Source organism: Somniosus microcephalus, unplaced genomic scaffold, assembly GCF_052327205.1.
Source record: "Somniosus microcephalus isolate GS21.2 unplaced genomic scaffold, FLI_Smic_1.0 unresolved_chr7, whole genome shotgun sequence".
Taxonomy (NCBI): Eukaryota; Metazoa; Chordata; class Chondrichthyes; order Squaliformes; family Somniosidae; genus Somniosus; species Somniosus microcephalus.
This window is the reverse complement of record NW_028225185.1, coordinates 4,563,930-4,579,044: the sequence shown is the minus strand read 5'-3', so window position 1 is coordinate 4,579,044 and position 15,115 is coordinate 4,563,930. Positions and strand designations below refer to the sequence as shown.

The 15,115-nt window shown below is 49.9% G+C and overlaps 1 protein-coding gene across 2 annotated transcripts in view; it reads right to left on the bottom strand.

Annotated features, from left to right (window-relative positions):
- The window catches only part of adar (adenosine deaminase RNA specific), a 66,826-nt gene that overhangs the window by 39,232 nt on the left and 12,479 nt on the right, over positions 1-15,115 (bottom strand). For both annotated transcript variants that reach the window (XM_085978483.1, XM_085978484.1), the window contains exons 3-5: positions 13,187-13,367; positions 11,049-11,215; positions 446-581 (exon numbers count right to left, since the gene is read on the bottom strand). In XM_085978483.1, the coding sequence (XP_085834609.1) occupies positions 446-581; positions 11,049-11,215; positions 13,187-13,367 (484 nt within the window). The remainder of the gene's footprint in view (positions 1-445; positions 582-11,048; positions 11,216-13,186; positions 13,368-15,115) is intronic.

The window sequence follows — 15,115 nt, the reverse complement described above, 5'->3', positions numbered from 1 at the left end:
TCCTTTACAGGTTTTTTATGTCCTCCTCACTCACTGCTTTCACTCCCATCTTTGTATCGTCGGCAAACTTGGATATGTTGCACATGGTCTCTTCCTCCAAATCGTTAATATAGATTGTAAAGAGTTGGGGTCCCAGCACTGACCCCTGCGGAACAGCACTAGTTACTGATTGCCAACCCGAGAATGAACCATTTATCCCAACTCTGTTTTCTGTTAGATAGCCAATCTTCCACCCATGCCAGTATATTACCCCCAATCTCGTGATTTTTTATCTTGTGCAGTAATCTTTTGTGTGGCACCTTGTCAAATGCCTTTTGGAAGTCCAAATACACCACATCCACTGGTTCCCCTTTATCCACCCTGTTTGCTACGTCCTCAAAGAATTCGAGCAAACTCGAGAATGGAATGGTTGATACTGCCAACAACACGCGGGTCCACAGCTCACCTTGGAAGGAAAGTGGGGAGAATTTCCCAGGAGGATGAGGACGGCTGCCTTTGCCGATAGCATCTTGGCCAGCTTCTTGCTGTTTGCCGTGGCGGCCGGGAAGGTCTCGTTCCCCAACTTAACCATGATGGTGAACCTGCCGAGCAGCATTTAGAAAATTAAAATTAAAATCACAAGACGCAGTGTAAAGCAGAGCGTGTTAAAGCTGGCACCGGAATAGAGCTAAAACAGGCCAAAGTGTAATACTTCAAACATAAACCACGCATTTCCAAAGAACAACAAAGGACCCTTAATCCAAGGGGACCCAGATATTCCATCCTGGATTAGTATAAAAAATTTATTATCTCTCCTCGAAAGCTACAAGCCGTGCTTCAGCCCCCCAAAATTTAACACCCTGTCACAGCTGATCACGGGAGTTATGTTTACACAAATTTGTTAACAGACATGTGATTAACAATTGGTGTGAAACGTCACGTCAATTCATCAACCAGCTTCTCGAAACGCAAAGCTGCCTCTTATTATCCGAGTCAGAAAGTTTTGGGTTCAGGTCCCACTCCAGAGACTTGAGCGTGAAATCCAGGCCGACGCTCCCAGTGCACGGTCTGAGGGAGCGCCGCACTGTCGGAGGGGCGGTACTGAGGGAGCGCCGCACTGTCGGAGGGGCGGTGCTGAGGGAGCGCCGCACTGTCGGAGGGGCGGTGCTGAGGGAGCGCCGCACTTCGGAGGGGCGGTACTGAGGGAGCGCCGCACTGTCGGAGGGGCGGTACTGAGGGAGCGCCGCACTGTCGGAGGGGCGGTACTGAGGGAGGGCCGCACTGTCGGAGGGGCGGTACTGAGGGAGGGCCGCACTGTCGGAGGGGCGGTACTGAGGGAGCACCGCACTGTCGGAGGGGCGGTACTGAGGGAGTGCTGCACTGTCGGAGGGTCAGTACTGAGGGAGCGCCGCACTGTCGGAGGGTCAGTACTGAGGGAGCGCCGCACTGTTGGAGGGGCAATACGGAGGGAGCGCCGCACTGCCAGGAGTAGTACTGAGGGAGCGCCGCACTGTCGGAGGGTCAGGACTGAGGGAGCGCCGCACTGTCGGAGGGGCAATACTGAGGGAGCGCCGCACTGTCAGGGGTAGTACTGAGGGAGCGCCGCACTGTCGGAGGGGCGGTACTGAGGGAGCGCCGCACTGTCGGAGAGCAGTACTGAGGGAGCGCCGCACTGTCGGAGGGGCGGTACTGAGGAACTCCAATTTTGACCTCTTCCCCCATCCCTGATTTCCATCGCTCCACCATTGGTGGCCGTGCCTTCAGCTGCCTGGGCCCTAAGCTCAGGAATTCCCTCCCTAACCTTTTCTGCCTCTCCCTCCTCCTTTAAGACGCTCCTTAAAACCGACCTCTTTGACCAAGTTGTCCTAAAACCGCCTTTTGTGGCTCGGTGTCAAATTTTGTTTGATAACGCTCCTGTGCAGCGCCCTGGGACGCTTTACTACTTTAAAGGCGCTGTATAAGTACAGGTTGTTGTTGTAGTGTCTGCCTTCTGGTTTGACAGGAGATGCAAGGGGAATCCTACGCAATTCCAGGCGGCAGGATTGCCGCTGAATAGGCAACCGCTAGCTCCTGAACAGGTACACCCGAGAGAGAGAAACCGCGAATGATCGAACATATGGTGCCCAATTCAACCAGGAAACCAAGGTGCCCATCGTGTCTGAAGCTTTGAGTGATTACATGACAGCTTACCATTCTGCCCCCACCCACATTCTTTCCAAATACCCCTCCTGTAGATGCAAACACATAATGGGATGGGTCAACAGGAGTCTTACACTGTATCTAACCCGTGCTGTACCTGCCCTGGGAGTGTTTGATGGGACAGTGTAGAGGGAGCTTTACTCTGTATCTAACCCGTGCTGTGCCTGCCCTGGGAGTGTTTGATGGGACAGTGTAGAGGGAGCTTTACTCTGTATCTAACCCCGTGCTGTACCTGCCCCGGGAGTGTTTGATGGGGACAGTGTAGAGGGAGCTTTACTCTGTATCTAACCCGTGCTGTACCTGCCCTGGGAGTGTTTGATGGGATAGTGTAGAGGGAGCTTTACTCTGTATCTAACCCATGCTGTACCTGCCCTGGGAGTGTTTGATGGGACAGTGTAGAGGGAGCTTTACTCTGTATCTAACCCGTGCTGTACCTGCCCTGGGAGTGTTTGATGGGGACAGTGTACAGGGAGCTTTACTCTGTGTCTAACCCGTGCTGTACCTGCCCTGGGAGTGTTTGATGGGGACAGTGTAGAGGGAGCTTTACTCTGTATCTAACCCGTGCTGGACCTGCCCTGGGAGTGTTTGATGGGACAGTTGTAGTGTATGTACCTTTAAGAGGGAGAACTACTTTTTACAACTCCTGTATCCTGTAGTACCGGCAGTGGCCACACCTGTATATAAGCCCTGAGTGGTGCTCTGTAAAGTTAGTTCTAGAGTAACCCTCATTCAGTAAACACCCGTTGATCGTTCCCTGCAGTCTTTGTCTGATTATTGAAGGACACAACATTAAGATACACGGGTCTAACAACAGTGTAGAGGGAGCTTTTCTCTGTATCTAACCAGTGCTGTACCTGTCCTGGGAGTGTTTGATGGGACAGTGTAGAGGGATCTTTACTCTGTATCTAACCTGTGCTGTCCCTGCCCTGGGAGTGTTTGATGGGGACAGTGTAGAGGGAGCTTTACTCTGTATCTAACCCGTGCTGGACCTGCCCTGGGAGTGTTTGATGGGACAGTGTAGAGGGAGCTTTACTCTGTATCTAACCCGTGCTGTACCTTAGACTTAGGTAGCAGTGGGGAAATTAAAAACCAGAGCGTGTCAGGAAGGGGAAGAAGGTGTGGAGTAAAAGGTAAAGTAATAAAAAGGGCAAAAGCAGGAACTAAGTGTCACAAAACATATTTGAAAGTTCTCTATCTGAATGCACGTAGCATTCGTAACAAAATAGACGAGTTAAAGGCACAAATAGCTACATATGGGTATGATCTTGTGGCCATTACAGAAACATGGCTACAGGGTGACAATGCCTGGGAATTAAACATACCAGGTTATTTAACGATCAGGAAGGACAGGCAGGAAGGAAGGGGAGGTGGGGTGGCTATGTTAATAAAGGAAGGAATCACTGTAATACAGAGAAATGATATTGGGTCAAAAGATCAGGATAATGAAACAGTTTGGGTGGAGATAAGGAATAATAAGGGGAAAAAAACACTAGTGGGCGTAGTATATAGGCCTCCGAACAGTCGCAACTCGGTTGGACGGAGTATCAATCAGGAAATAGTTGAGGCTTGTAATAAGGGAACATCTATAATTATGGGGGATTTTAACTATCATATAAATTGGACGAATCAAATTGGGCAGGGCTGCCTTGAGGATGAGTTCATTGAGTGTATTAGGGATGGGTTTCTTGAGCAGTATGTAACTGAACCGACCAGGGGGCAAGCAACCTTAGATCTGGTCCTGTGTAACGAGACAGGATTAATTAAAAATGTCCTAGTAAAGGATCCCCTTGGAATGAGTGACCATAACATGGTTGAATTCCATATTCAGTGAGAAGGTGAGGAGGTTGTATCTCAAACAAGCGTGCTAAGCTTGAATAAAGGAGACTATGAAGGTATGAGAGCGGAATTGAGTAAAGTGGATTGGGAAAATAGGTTAAAGGATAAGACGATACATGATCAGTGGTGTACATTTAAGGAGTTATTTTACAACTTCCAAAAAAAGTATATTCCACTGAGAAAAAAAGGGTGTAAAAGAAAAGACAGCCATCCGTGGCTAAGTAAAGAAATTAAGGATAGTATTCGACTAAAAACAAGGGCATATAAGGTAGCCAAATCTAGTGGGAGGATAGAGGATTGGGAAAACTTTAAAAGACAGCAAAAAATAACAAAAAGATTGATTAAGAAAGGGAAGATAGATTATGAAAGTAAATTAGCAAAAAATATAAAGACAGATAGTAAGAGTTTTTATAGTTATATAAAAAGAAAAAGGGTGGCTGAAGTAAATGTTGGTCCCTTAGAGGATGAGACCGGGAAATTAATGGTGGGAAATATGGAGATGGCAAAAACACTGAATGAATATTTTGTATCAGTCTTTACAGTAGAGGACACCAAGAATATCCCAACACTTGACAAGCAGGGGGCTATAGGGGGGGAGGAGATAAACACGATCAAAATCACTAAGGAAGTGGTACTCGGTAAAATAATGGGACTCAAGGCGGATAAATCACCTGGACCTGATGGCTTACATCCTAGGGTCTTGAGGGAAGTGGCGGTTGGGATTGTGGATGCATTGGTAATAATCTTCCAAAACTCCCTGAACTCAGCAAAGGTCCCGGCAGACTGGAAAACTGCTAATGTAACACCCTTATTTAAAAAGGGCAGCAGACAGAAGGCTGGAAACTATAGACCGGTTAGCCTAACATCTGTGGTAGGTAAAATTTTGGAGTCCATTATTAAGGAGACAGTAACAGGACATTTGGATAATCATAATTTAATAAGACAAAGTCAGCATGGTTTTATGAAGGGGAAGTCATGTTTGACAAATTTGCTGGAGTTCTTTGAGGAAGTAACATATAGGGTGGATAAAGGTGAACCAGTGGACGTAGTGTATTTAGACTTCCAAAAGGCATTTGACAAGGTGCCACACAAAAGATTATTGCTTAAGATAAAAAATCACGGGATTGGGGGTAATATTCTGGCATGGATAGAGGATTGGCTATCTAACAGAAGGCAGAGAGTTGGGATAAATGGTTCATTCTCAGACTGGCAATCAGTAACCAGTGGTGTTCCGCAGGGGTCAGTGCTGGGTCCCCAACTCTTTACAATCTATATTAACGATTTGGAGGAGGGGACCGAGTGTAACACATCAAAGTTTGCAGATGATACTAAGATGGGAGGGAAAGTAGTGAGTGAGGAGGACATAAAAAACCTGCAAGGGGACATAGACAGGCTAAGTAAGTGGGCAGAGATTTGGCAGATGGAATACAATACTGGAAAGTGTGAGGTTATGCACTTTGGCAGGAAAAATCGTAGAGCAAGTTATTATCTTAATGGCAAGAAACTTGAAAGTACTGAAGTACAAAGGGATCTGGGGGTCCTGGTGCACGAAACTCAAAAGGTTAGTATGCAGGTGCAGCAAGTGATTAAGAAGGCCAATGGAATGTTGGCTTTCATTGCTAGGGGGATAGAATATAAAAATAGGGAGGTATTGCTTCAGTTGTACAAGGTATTGGTGAGACCGCACCTGGAATACTGCATACAGTTTTGGTGTCCATACTTAAGAAAGGACATACTTGCTCTCGAGTCAGTACAAAGAAGGTTCACTCGATTAATCCCGGGGATGAGGGGATGGACATATGAGGAGAGGTTGAGTAGATTGGGACTCTACTCATTGGAGTTCAGAAGAATGAGAGGCGATCTTATTGAAACATATAAGATTATGAAGGGGTTGGATCGGGTGGATGCAGGGAGGATGTTCCAGATGATGGGTGAAACTAGAACTAGGGGGCATAGTCTTAGAATAAGGGGCTGCTCTTTCAAAACTGAGATGAGGAGGAACTACTTCACTCAGAGGGTGGTAGGTCCATGGAATATGCTGCCCCAAAAAGCTGTCGAAGCTACATCATTACATAAATTTAAAACAGAAATAGACAGTTTCCTAGAAGAAAAGGGAATTAAGGGTTACGGGGAGCGGGCAGGAATTTGGACATGAGTCTAGGTTCGGATAGGTCATGGCCCTGTGGGTAGCGGAGCGGGCCCAGGGGCCGTGTAGCCTGATCCTGCTCCTGTTTCGTGTGTCTAATTCTGTTAGATACAGGAGATAGTCCTGTCATAGTGGATTGGCGGTTAGGATCAGATCAGCCATGATCTTATTGAATGGCGGAGCAGGCTCGAGGGGCCAATTGGCCTACTCCTGCTCCTATTTCTTATGTTCTTATGTTTACTCTGTATCTAACCCGTGCTGTACCTGCCCTGGGAGTGTTTGATGGGACAGTGTAGAGGGAGCTTTACTCTGTACCTAACCCGTGCTGTACCTGTCCTGGGAGTGTTTGATGGGACAGTGTAGAGGGATCTTTACTCTGTATCTAAACCGTGCTGTACCTGCCCTGGGAGTGTTTGATGGGACAGTGTAGAGGGAGCTTTACTTTGTATCTAACCCGTGCTATACCTGTCCTGGGAGTGTTTGATGGGGACAGTGTAGAGGGAGCTTTACTCTGTATCTAACCCGTGCTGTACCTGCTCTGGTAGTGTTTGATGGGACAGTGTAGAGGGAGCTTTACTCTGTATCTAACCCGTGCTGTACCTGCCCTGGGAGTGTTTGATGGGACAGTGTAGAGGGAGCTTTACTCTGTATCTAACCCGTGCTGTACCTGCCCTGGGAGAGTTTCATGGGACAGTGTAGAGGGAGCTTTACTCTGTATCTAACCCGTGCTGTACCTGCCCTGGGAGTGTTTCATGGGACAGTGTAGAGGGAGCTTTACTCTGTATCTAACCCATGCTGTACCTGCCCTGGGAGTGTTTGATGGGGACAGTGTAGAGGGAGCTTTACTCTGTATCTAACCCGTGCTGTACCTGCCCTGAGAGTGTTTGATGGGGACAGTGTAGAGGGAGCTTTACTCTGTATCTAACCCGTGCTGTACCTGCCCTGGGAGTGTTTGATGGGGACAGTGTAGAGGGAGCTTTACTCTGTATCTAACCCGTGCTGTACCTGCCCTGGGAGTGTTTGATGGGACAGTGTAGAGGGAGCTTTACTCTGTATCTAACCCGTGCTGTACCTGGCTTGGGAGTGTTTGATGGGACAGTGTAGAGGGAGCTTTACTCTGTATCTAACCCGTGCTGTACCTGCCCTGGGAGTGTTTGATGGGGACAGTGTAGAGGGAGCTTTACTCTGTATCTAACCCGTGCTGGACCTGCCCTGGGAGTGTTTGATGGGACAGTTGTAGTGTATGTACCTTTAAGAGGGAGAACTACTTTTTACAACTCCTGTATCCTGTAGTACCGGCAGTGACCACACCTGTATATAAGCCCTGAGTGGTGCTCTGTAAAGTTAGTTCTAGAGTAACCCTCATTCAGTAAACACCCGTTGATCGTTCCCTGCAGTCTTTGTCTGATTATTGAAGGACACAACATTAAGATACACGGGTCTAACAACAGTGTAGAGGGAGCTTTTCTCTGTATCTAACCAGTGCTGTACCTGTCCTGGGAGTGTTTGATGGGACAGCGTAGAGGGATCTTTACTCTGTATCTAACCTGTGCTGTCCCTGCCCTGGGAGTGTTTGATGGGGACAGTGTAGAGGGAGCTTTACTCTGTATCTAACCCGTGTGGTACCTGCCCTGGGAGTGTTTGATGGGGACAGTGTCGAGGGAGCTTTACTCTGTATCTAACCCGTGCTGTACCTGCCCTGGGAGAGTTTGATGGGACAGTGTAGAGGGAGCTTTACTCTGTATCTAACCCGTGCTGTACCTGCCCTGAGAGTGTTTGATGGGGACAGTGTAGAGGGAGCTTTACTCTGTATCTAACCCGTGCTGTACCTGCCCTGGGAGTGTTTGATGGGGACAGTGTAGAGGGAGCTTTACTCTGTATCTAACCCGTGCTGTACCTGCCCTGGGAGTGTTTGATGGGACAGTGTAGAGGGAGCTTTGCTCTGTATCTAACCCGTGCTGTACCTGCCCTGGGAGTGGTTGATGGGACAGTGTAGAGGGAGCTTTACTCTGTATCTAACCCGTGCTGTACCTGCCCTGGGAGTGTTTGATGGGACAGTGTAGAGGGAGCTTTACTCTGTATCTAACCCGTGCTGTACCTGCCCTGGGAGTGTTTGATGGGACAGTGTAGAGGGAGCTTTACTCTGTATCTAACCCGTGCTGTACCTGGCTTGGGAGTGTTTGATGGGACAGTGTAGAGGGAGCCTTACTCTGTATCTAACCCGTGCTGTACCTGCCCTGGGAGTGTTTGATGGGGACAGTGTAGAGGGAGCTTTACTCTGTATCTAACCCGTGCTGGACCTGCCCTGGGAGTGTTTGATGGGACAGTTGTAGTGTATGTACCTTTAAGAGGGAGAACTACTTTTTACAACTCCTGTATCCTGTAGTACCGGCAGTGAGCACACCTGTATATAAGCCCTGAGTGGTGCTCTGTAAAGTTAGTTCTAGAGTAACCCTCATTCAGTAAACACCCGTTGATCGTTCCCTGCAGTCTTTGTCTGATTATTGAAGGACACAACATTAAGATACACGGGTCTAACAACAGTGTAGAGGGAGCTTTTCTCTGTATCTAACCAGTGCTGTACCTGTCCTGGGAGTGTTTGATGGGACAGTGTAGAGGGATCTTTACTCTGTATCTAACCTGTGCTGTCCCTGCCCTGGGAGTGTTTGATGGGGACAGTGTAGAGGGAGCTTTACTCTGTATCTAACCCGTGCTGTACCTGCCCTGGGGGTGTTTGATGGGACAGTGTAGAGGGAGCTTTACTCTGTATCTAACCCGTGCTGTACCTGTCCTGGGAGTGTTTGATGGGACAGTGTAGAGGGATCTTTACTCTGTATCTAACCCGTGCTGTCCCTGTCCTGGGAGTGTTTGATGGGACAGTGTAGAGGGAGCTTTACTCTGTATCTAACCCGTGCTGTACCTGCCCTGGGAGTGTTTGACGGGACAGTGTAGAAGGAGCTTTACTCTGTATCTAACCCGTGCTGTACCTGCCCTGGGAGTGTTTGATGGGACAGTGTAGAGGGAGCTTTACTCTGTATCTAACCCGTGCTGTACCTGTCCTGGGAGTGTTTGATGGGACAGTGTAGAGGGATCTTTACTCTGTATCTAACCCGTGCTGTCCCTGTCCTGGGAGTGTTTGATGGGACAGTGTAGAGGGAGCTTTACTCTGTATCTAACCCGTGCTGTACCTGCCCCGGGAGTGTTTGATGGGACAGTGTAGAGGGAGCTTTACTCTGTATCTAACCCGTGCTGTACCTGCCCTGGGAGTGTTTGATGGGACAGTGTAGAGGGAGCTTTATTCTGTATCTAGCCCATGCTGCACCTGCCCTGGGAGTGTTTGATGGGACAGTGTAGAGGGAGCTTTACTCTGTATCTAACCCGTGCTGTCCCTGTCCTGGGAGTGTTTGATGGGACAGTGTAGAGGGAGCTTTACTCTGTATCTAACCCGTGCTGTACCTGCCCTGGGAGTGTTTGATGGGACAGTGTAGAGGGAGCTTTACTCTGTATCTAACCCGTGCTGTCCCTGTCCTGGGAGTGTTTGATGGGACAGTGTAGAGGGAGCTTTACTCTGTATCTAACCCGTGCTGTACCTGCCCTGGGAGTGTTTGATGGGACAGTGTAGAGGGAGCTTTACTCTGTATCTAACCCGTGCTGTACCTGCCCTGGGAGTGTTTGATGGGGACAGTGTAGAGGGAGCTTTACTCTGTATCTAACCCGTGCTGTACCTGCCCTGGGAGTGTTTGATGGGACAGTGTAGAGGGAGCTTTACTCTATATCTAACCCGTGCTGTACCTGCCCTGGGAGTGTTTGATGGGACAGTGTAGAGGGAGCTTTACTCTGTATCTAACCCGTGCTGTACCTGCCCTGGGAGTGTTTGATGGGACAGTGTAGAGGGAGCTTTACTCTGTATCTAACCTGTGCTGTACCTGCCCTGGGAGTGTTTGATGGGACAGTGTAGAGGGAGCTTTACTCTGTATCTAACCCGTGCTGTACCTGCCCTGGGAGTGTTTGATGGGGACAGTGTAGAGGGAGCTTTACTCTGTATCTAACCCGTGCTGTACCTGCCCTGGGAGTGTTTGATGGGACAGTGTAGAGGGAGCTTTACTCTATATCTAACCCGTGCTGTACCTGCCCTGGGAGTGTTTGATGGGACAGTGTAGAGGGAGCTTTACTCTGTATCTAACCCGTGCTGTACCTGCCCTGGGAGTGTTTGATGGGACAGTGTAGAGGGAGCTTTACTCTGTATCTAACCTGTGCTGTACCTGCCCTGGGAGTGTTTGATGGGACAGTGTAGAGGGAGCTTTACTCTGTATCTAACCCGTGCTGTACCTGCCCTGGGAGTGTTTGATGGGGACAGTGTAGAGGGAGCTTTACTCTGTATCTAACCCGTGCTGTACCTGCCCTGGGAGTGTTTGATGGGACAGTGTAGAGGGAGCTTTACTCTATATCTAACCCGTGCTGTACCTGCCCTGGGAGTGTTTGATGGGACAGTGTAGAGGGAGCTTTACTCTGTATCTAACCCGTGCTGTACCTGCCCTGGGAGTGTTTGATGGGACAGTGTAGAGGGAGCTTTACTCTGTATCTAACCTGTGCTGTACCTGCCCTGGGAGTGTTTGATGGGACAGTGTAGAGGGAGCTTTACTCTGTATCTAACCCGTGCTGTACCTGCCCTGGGAGTGTTTGATGGGGACAGTGTAGAGGGAGCTTTACTCTGTATCTAACCCGTGCTGTACCTGCCCTGGGAGTGTTTGATAGGAGAGTGCAGACTTAGCTTTACTCTGTAACTAACCCTTGCTTGATGCACTATTGCCTGAAATGGGAAAGGTTCCATTTTTCAGCATTGAATCCCTCAACATGATGAGCAGAATATATATCTGAATCCACGCACCTGGGGTCATGGGGAGGGCCGCTCTGTGACAGCAGCTGGAACTCGCAGGCGTTCCCCGACTTCTGCGCATATTCCATCAACATGCAGACTGGGTTTTTCCCTGCAGGAAGCGTGGGTGGAGTCACAATGGATGGTTCAATCCTCACTTCACTCGGTGCAGCTGCACTCTGGGTGGGGAGGGAAAAAAGGCCATTTTATACATTTCGGAGAAACTCAATTACCACATGGGATGGCAATAAAATACATAGAATGTACGGCACAGAGATTGAGCCGATACTCTCTGGAGTTTAGAAGAATGAGAGGGGATCTCATTGAAACGTACAAGATTCTGAGCGGGATTGACAGGGTAGATGCCGAGAGGTTGTTTCCCCCCTGGCTGGAGTGTCTCGAACCAGGGGTCACAGTCTCAGGATAAGGGGTCGCCCATTTAGGACTGAGATGAGGAGGAATTTCTTCACTCAGAGGGCGGTGAAGCTGTGGAATTCTCTGCCCCAGAGGGCTGTGGAGGCTCAGTCGTTGCTGAGATCGATAGATTTTTGGAATCGAGGGATATGGGGATTGGGCGGGAAAGTGGAGTTGAGGTCGAAGATCAGCCATGATCTTATTGAATGGCGGAGCAGGTTCGAGGGGCCGTATGGCCGACTCCTGCTCCTAATTCTTATGTTCTTGAACAGGCCATTCGGCCCAACTGGTCTGTGCCGGTGTTTATGCTCCACACGAGCCTCCTCCCACCCTACTTCATCTCACCCTGCCAGCATACCCTTCTACGGCTTAATCAAATATTGAAGGTCCCAATTAACCCGGATGATTTTTTCAGACAAACATGCAAATTCCTTTCGTGTGGAACCAATTATAATGCAGCGCAAAGACCAGCTGCCCGTGGCCCTCAGCAGAGCTGGGACTCCGTGCATTGCCTGCCCTGTGGTGGGACTTTTACTGAGGGGTGATCCAGAAACACCGCTGGTGACGCAGTGAGACTGGGCCAAGCTTCACTTCATGAGGCAAAAGGCAATTCAGTAAGAGGACGCCAGATGATCGTCCCTGGGGAGGGGGCGATGGAAGCAGCCTGCATGCCCCATACCTTCCCCGGGTAACCCAACAGGGCACCAGCGCCGGCCTCTGCAGCAGAAACCTGGGGATGGCTCGTCAGTCCGAGTGGCCACTCTTGCCCACTAAAGAGTGTTTAAAATTATGAAAGTATGGGACAGGGTAGGTAAAGAAAGCACTTGCATTTATACAGCACCCACGGTCTATTAACTTTACAGCAGCATAGACTTAGAGGTGACCCGATCGAGGTCTATAAAATAATTAAAGGGTTGGATAGCGTCCTTACTGATGAGATTATCTCAGTTTAACAGATCGGGGGAGGAGCAGGGGACACGAGTTTAAACGGTGTAAGGGTAGGAATAGACTGGGTGCTGGGCGGTTCCACGTTTCCCAGAGAGCAGCGAGTCTCTGCAACGTGTTGCTGACTGGTGAGGTGGGCACTGACTCTCTCTACCCCTTCGAGGGGGAGCCGGAACAGTTCCTGACTGGGGGCAGAGGTCGTATCGCAGAGAAGGCGAGCGTCTTTACAGATCACACTTGGTCCGTGAGATCTCCTGGAGTGGTTTCCATCGCCTGAGGTGGGGGTCGGCGAGGAATTCTCCAGGAGTACTTTTTCCCTTATTGGCCCTGGGTTTATTTGCCAACCCAGGAGATTCCATGGTTGGGTGTGAGGAGGAAGGGGGTGTGGGAGGGGTGAGAAAGGAGTGTTTAGCCATGATGGTCCAGCCATCACAGTGTGGGGGGCGGGCTTGAGGACCAGCCGGCCTTCTCCTGCTCGTCATTTTCGTATGTGCTCAAAAGTTAATGGTAACAGCGTGGTGTGGGGTAACAGGACGTTGCTGAAAAAACTTTTTTTTCCTGGGGCACTGTTTGAAGATGTCACAGTAGCACCCGTGCTGGAAATAGCGATTCCACAAACCAGTCAAGGGCAGGGGTTGCTGGTAGAACCACCCTCGGGGATGTGGCGGGGCAACAGGTGAGATTTGGCACAAACATTTCCCCGCTGGTGCCTGCGCGCGGGCAGAACTCTGGAGACTAACTCATTGCAGAAATAGGGCTTGGCTGACACCAGGTCCGGGCGCTATACCAACCTCCATTGCCACCGGAGGCTCGAGGTGGGGCAAGGCAGGAGGGATCTCGATGTCTTCGCCCAGCATCTCCTTCAGCAGCACCTTCAGAGCGTTGGCGGCTGCGTCCTTCTTGGCCGTTTTCTTACTGTTGGCTTCGGCCGGAGGGAACCTCCTGCCGCTGATCGCGGCCTGTATCCTGAACCTTTAGTAACGAGGTGGGGGGGGGGGGGGGGGGGGGTTAAGAGGAGATGGTCAGCGAAAGAAAGAAACAAACAAACGTGCATTGATTGAGCGCCTTTCACAACCTCAAAGCGCCTTGCGGCCCATGGCGTACTTTTTGAAGTGTCGTCGCTGTTGCAATGTAATAGCGAGGCGCACTGGGCAGTCCCACAGAGAGCTGGGGGGGGGGGCACTCTACTGTAATTGGTACGCGATGTAGAGACAAAAGGCCCCCCCCTCCGCCCCGGCAACGAAATGCCGCATTGCTCACCAAGAAGCTGCCAAAGCTGTAAATCTGAAATAAGAACATAAAACAAAAGGCTGGCAATACAGAGGTCCATCAGCGTCTGAACAGGAGAGGGGTGCCTGCAAGGCCCTTGACATGAATCTTGTCATCCATGTGGAAATGACTTATGAAATAATACTGAGCGACCTGCTGGTGGCGCTGTCCAGGGAGAGTATAAATACTCGGGCACGGGCCCAGCTTGCTCTGGACATTCTTTAACAGGAACTAGTGAAGGACACAACTAGACCTCCATGTTGTAAAACAGTTGATTAAAGCTTTGTTTAAAGCTTAGACCGAGTGCCTCGTAGTTTTCTTGCGTCAGTTCTCTCTTTTTGGATGTTGATGGAACCTGCTGTATGTTTCCAAGCATTTAGAAGGGCAGGGGGTAGAAAGCAACTGATTTACTGAATTGTATTTCGTTCTGTACGCCGGTGCCTCGGTTACATTGAATCCCGGTTCCCGGACCCACCGGACTTGGGCAAGTGAATGGAAAGCAGCTGGTACCTCGCCGATTCTGATCGGCCCCAGACCCCGACCCATTCGAACTGAAATGCCACCCAGCTTTCTAAAGACCTACTCCGAGCTAAACCCCAAAGGGGATAACTTCCGTTTGGTGGGGGGGGGGGGGGGGGGGATCTGTTTTTTGTTTTGGCCGCGACTCCCTGGGCGGGCTAGACTAGACAGTGGCTGTGGCGGTCCACGTGCCGCCTGGTGTGGGAGTATCTGCGTGAGATTTCCAAGGGAGTTGCATCAGGCAGGTTTCCCTGAACCCGGTTCAGGCCTGCACCGGGAGCAACAGGTCGTCTGGTGCTTGGCAACAGGGCTTCCCATTCACAAAAAAAACCCGCAAAAAGCTTCCCTACTGCATCAGTGCAACATCCTGTGTGACGCTGGGCCATTCAGACCAAGAGTTCCCCAAACGTGCCTCAGAAACTGCGGACACAAGCCGTTATACGAGAACAAGCGGGTTCTTCGATCGAGAAATCCACCCGGATACCGAGTTCTTCCCCATCCCAATGATGTTGAGAACATCTTTCTACTTCACTACAACCTCTCCACCAGCAACACGTCCATTTTCAACACCGCGCATTCTTGAGGTCCGGAGTAAGATTGACAATTTAGTGCTTATTGATGTCAAGTTACCATCAATTCCACACCGTGTTCTCTAGCACGAGAAGCTGGGCTGTAGCACGCCCAACATCCTTTTTAGAAATCTGGAACTCTTCTCCTCCAGTGGGGGTCAATTGAAGCTTTCAAGACCGAGATGGGTCGAACTGTGTTGGGTAAGGGTACCGAGGGCCGTGGAGCAAAGACGGGTAAAAGGGGGCGAGGTACTGATCGGCCGCAAAAGAACTGAATGGCGGAACAGGCTCGAGGGGAAAGGAGAGTTGTGCCGTCAGTCGATGCTGCACAGGTTCCGAGCACAGGATTCAGGAGGGAGTCAG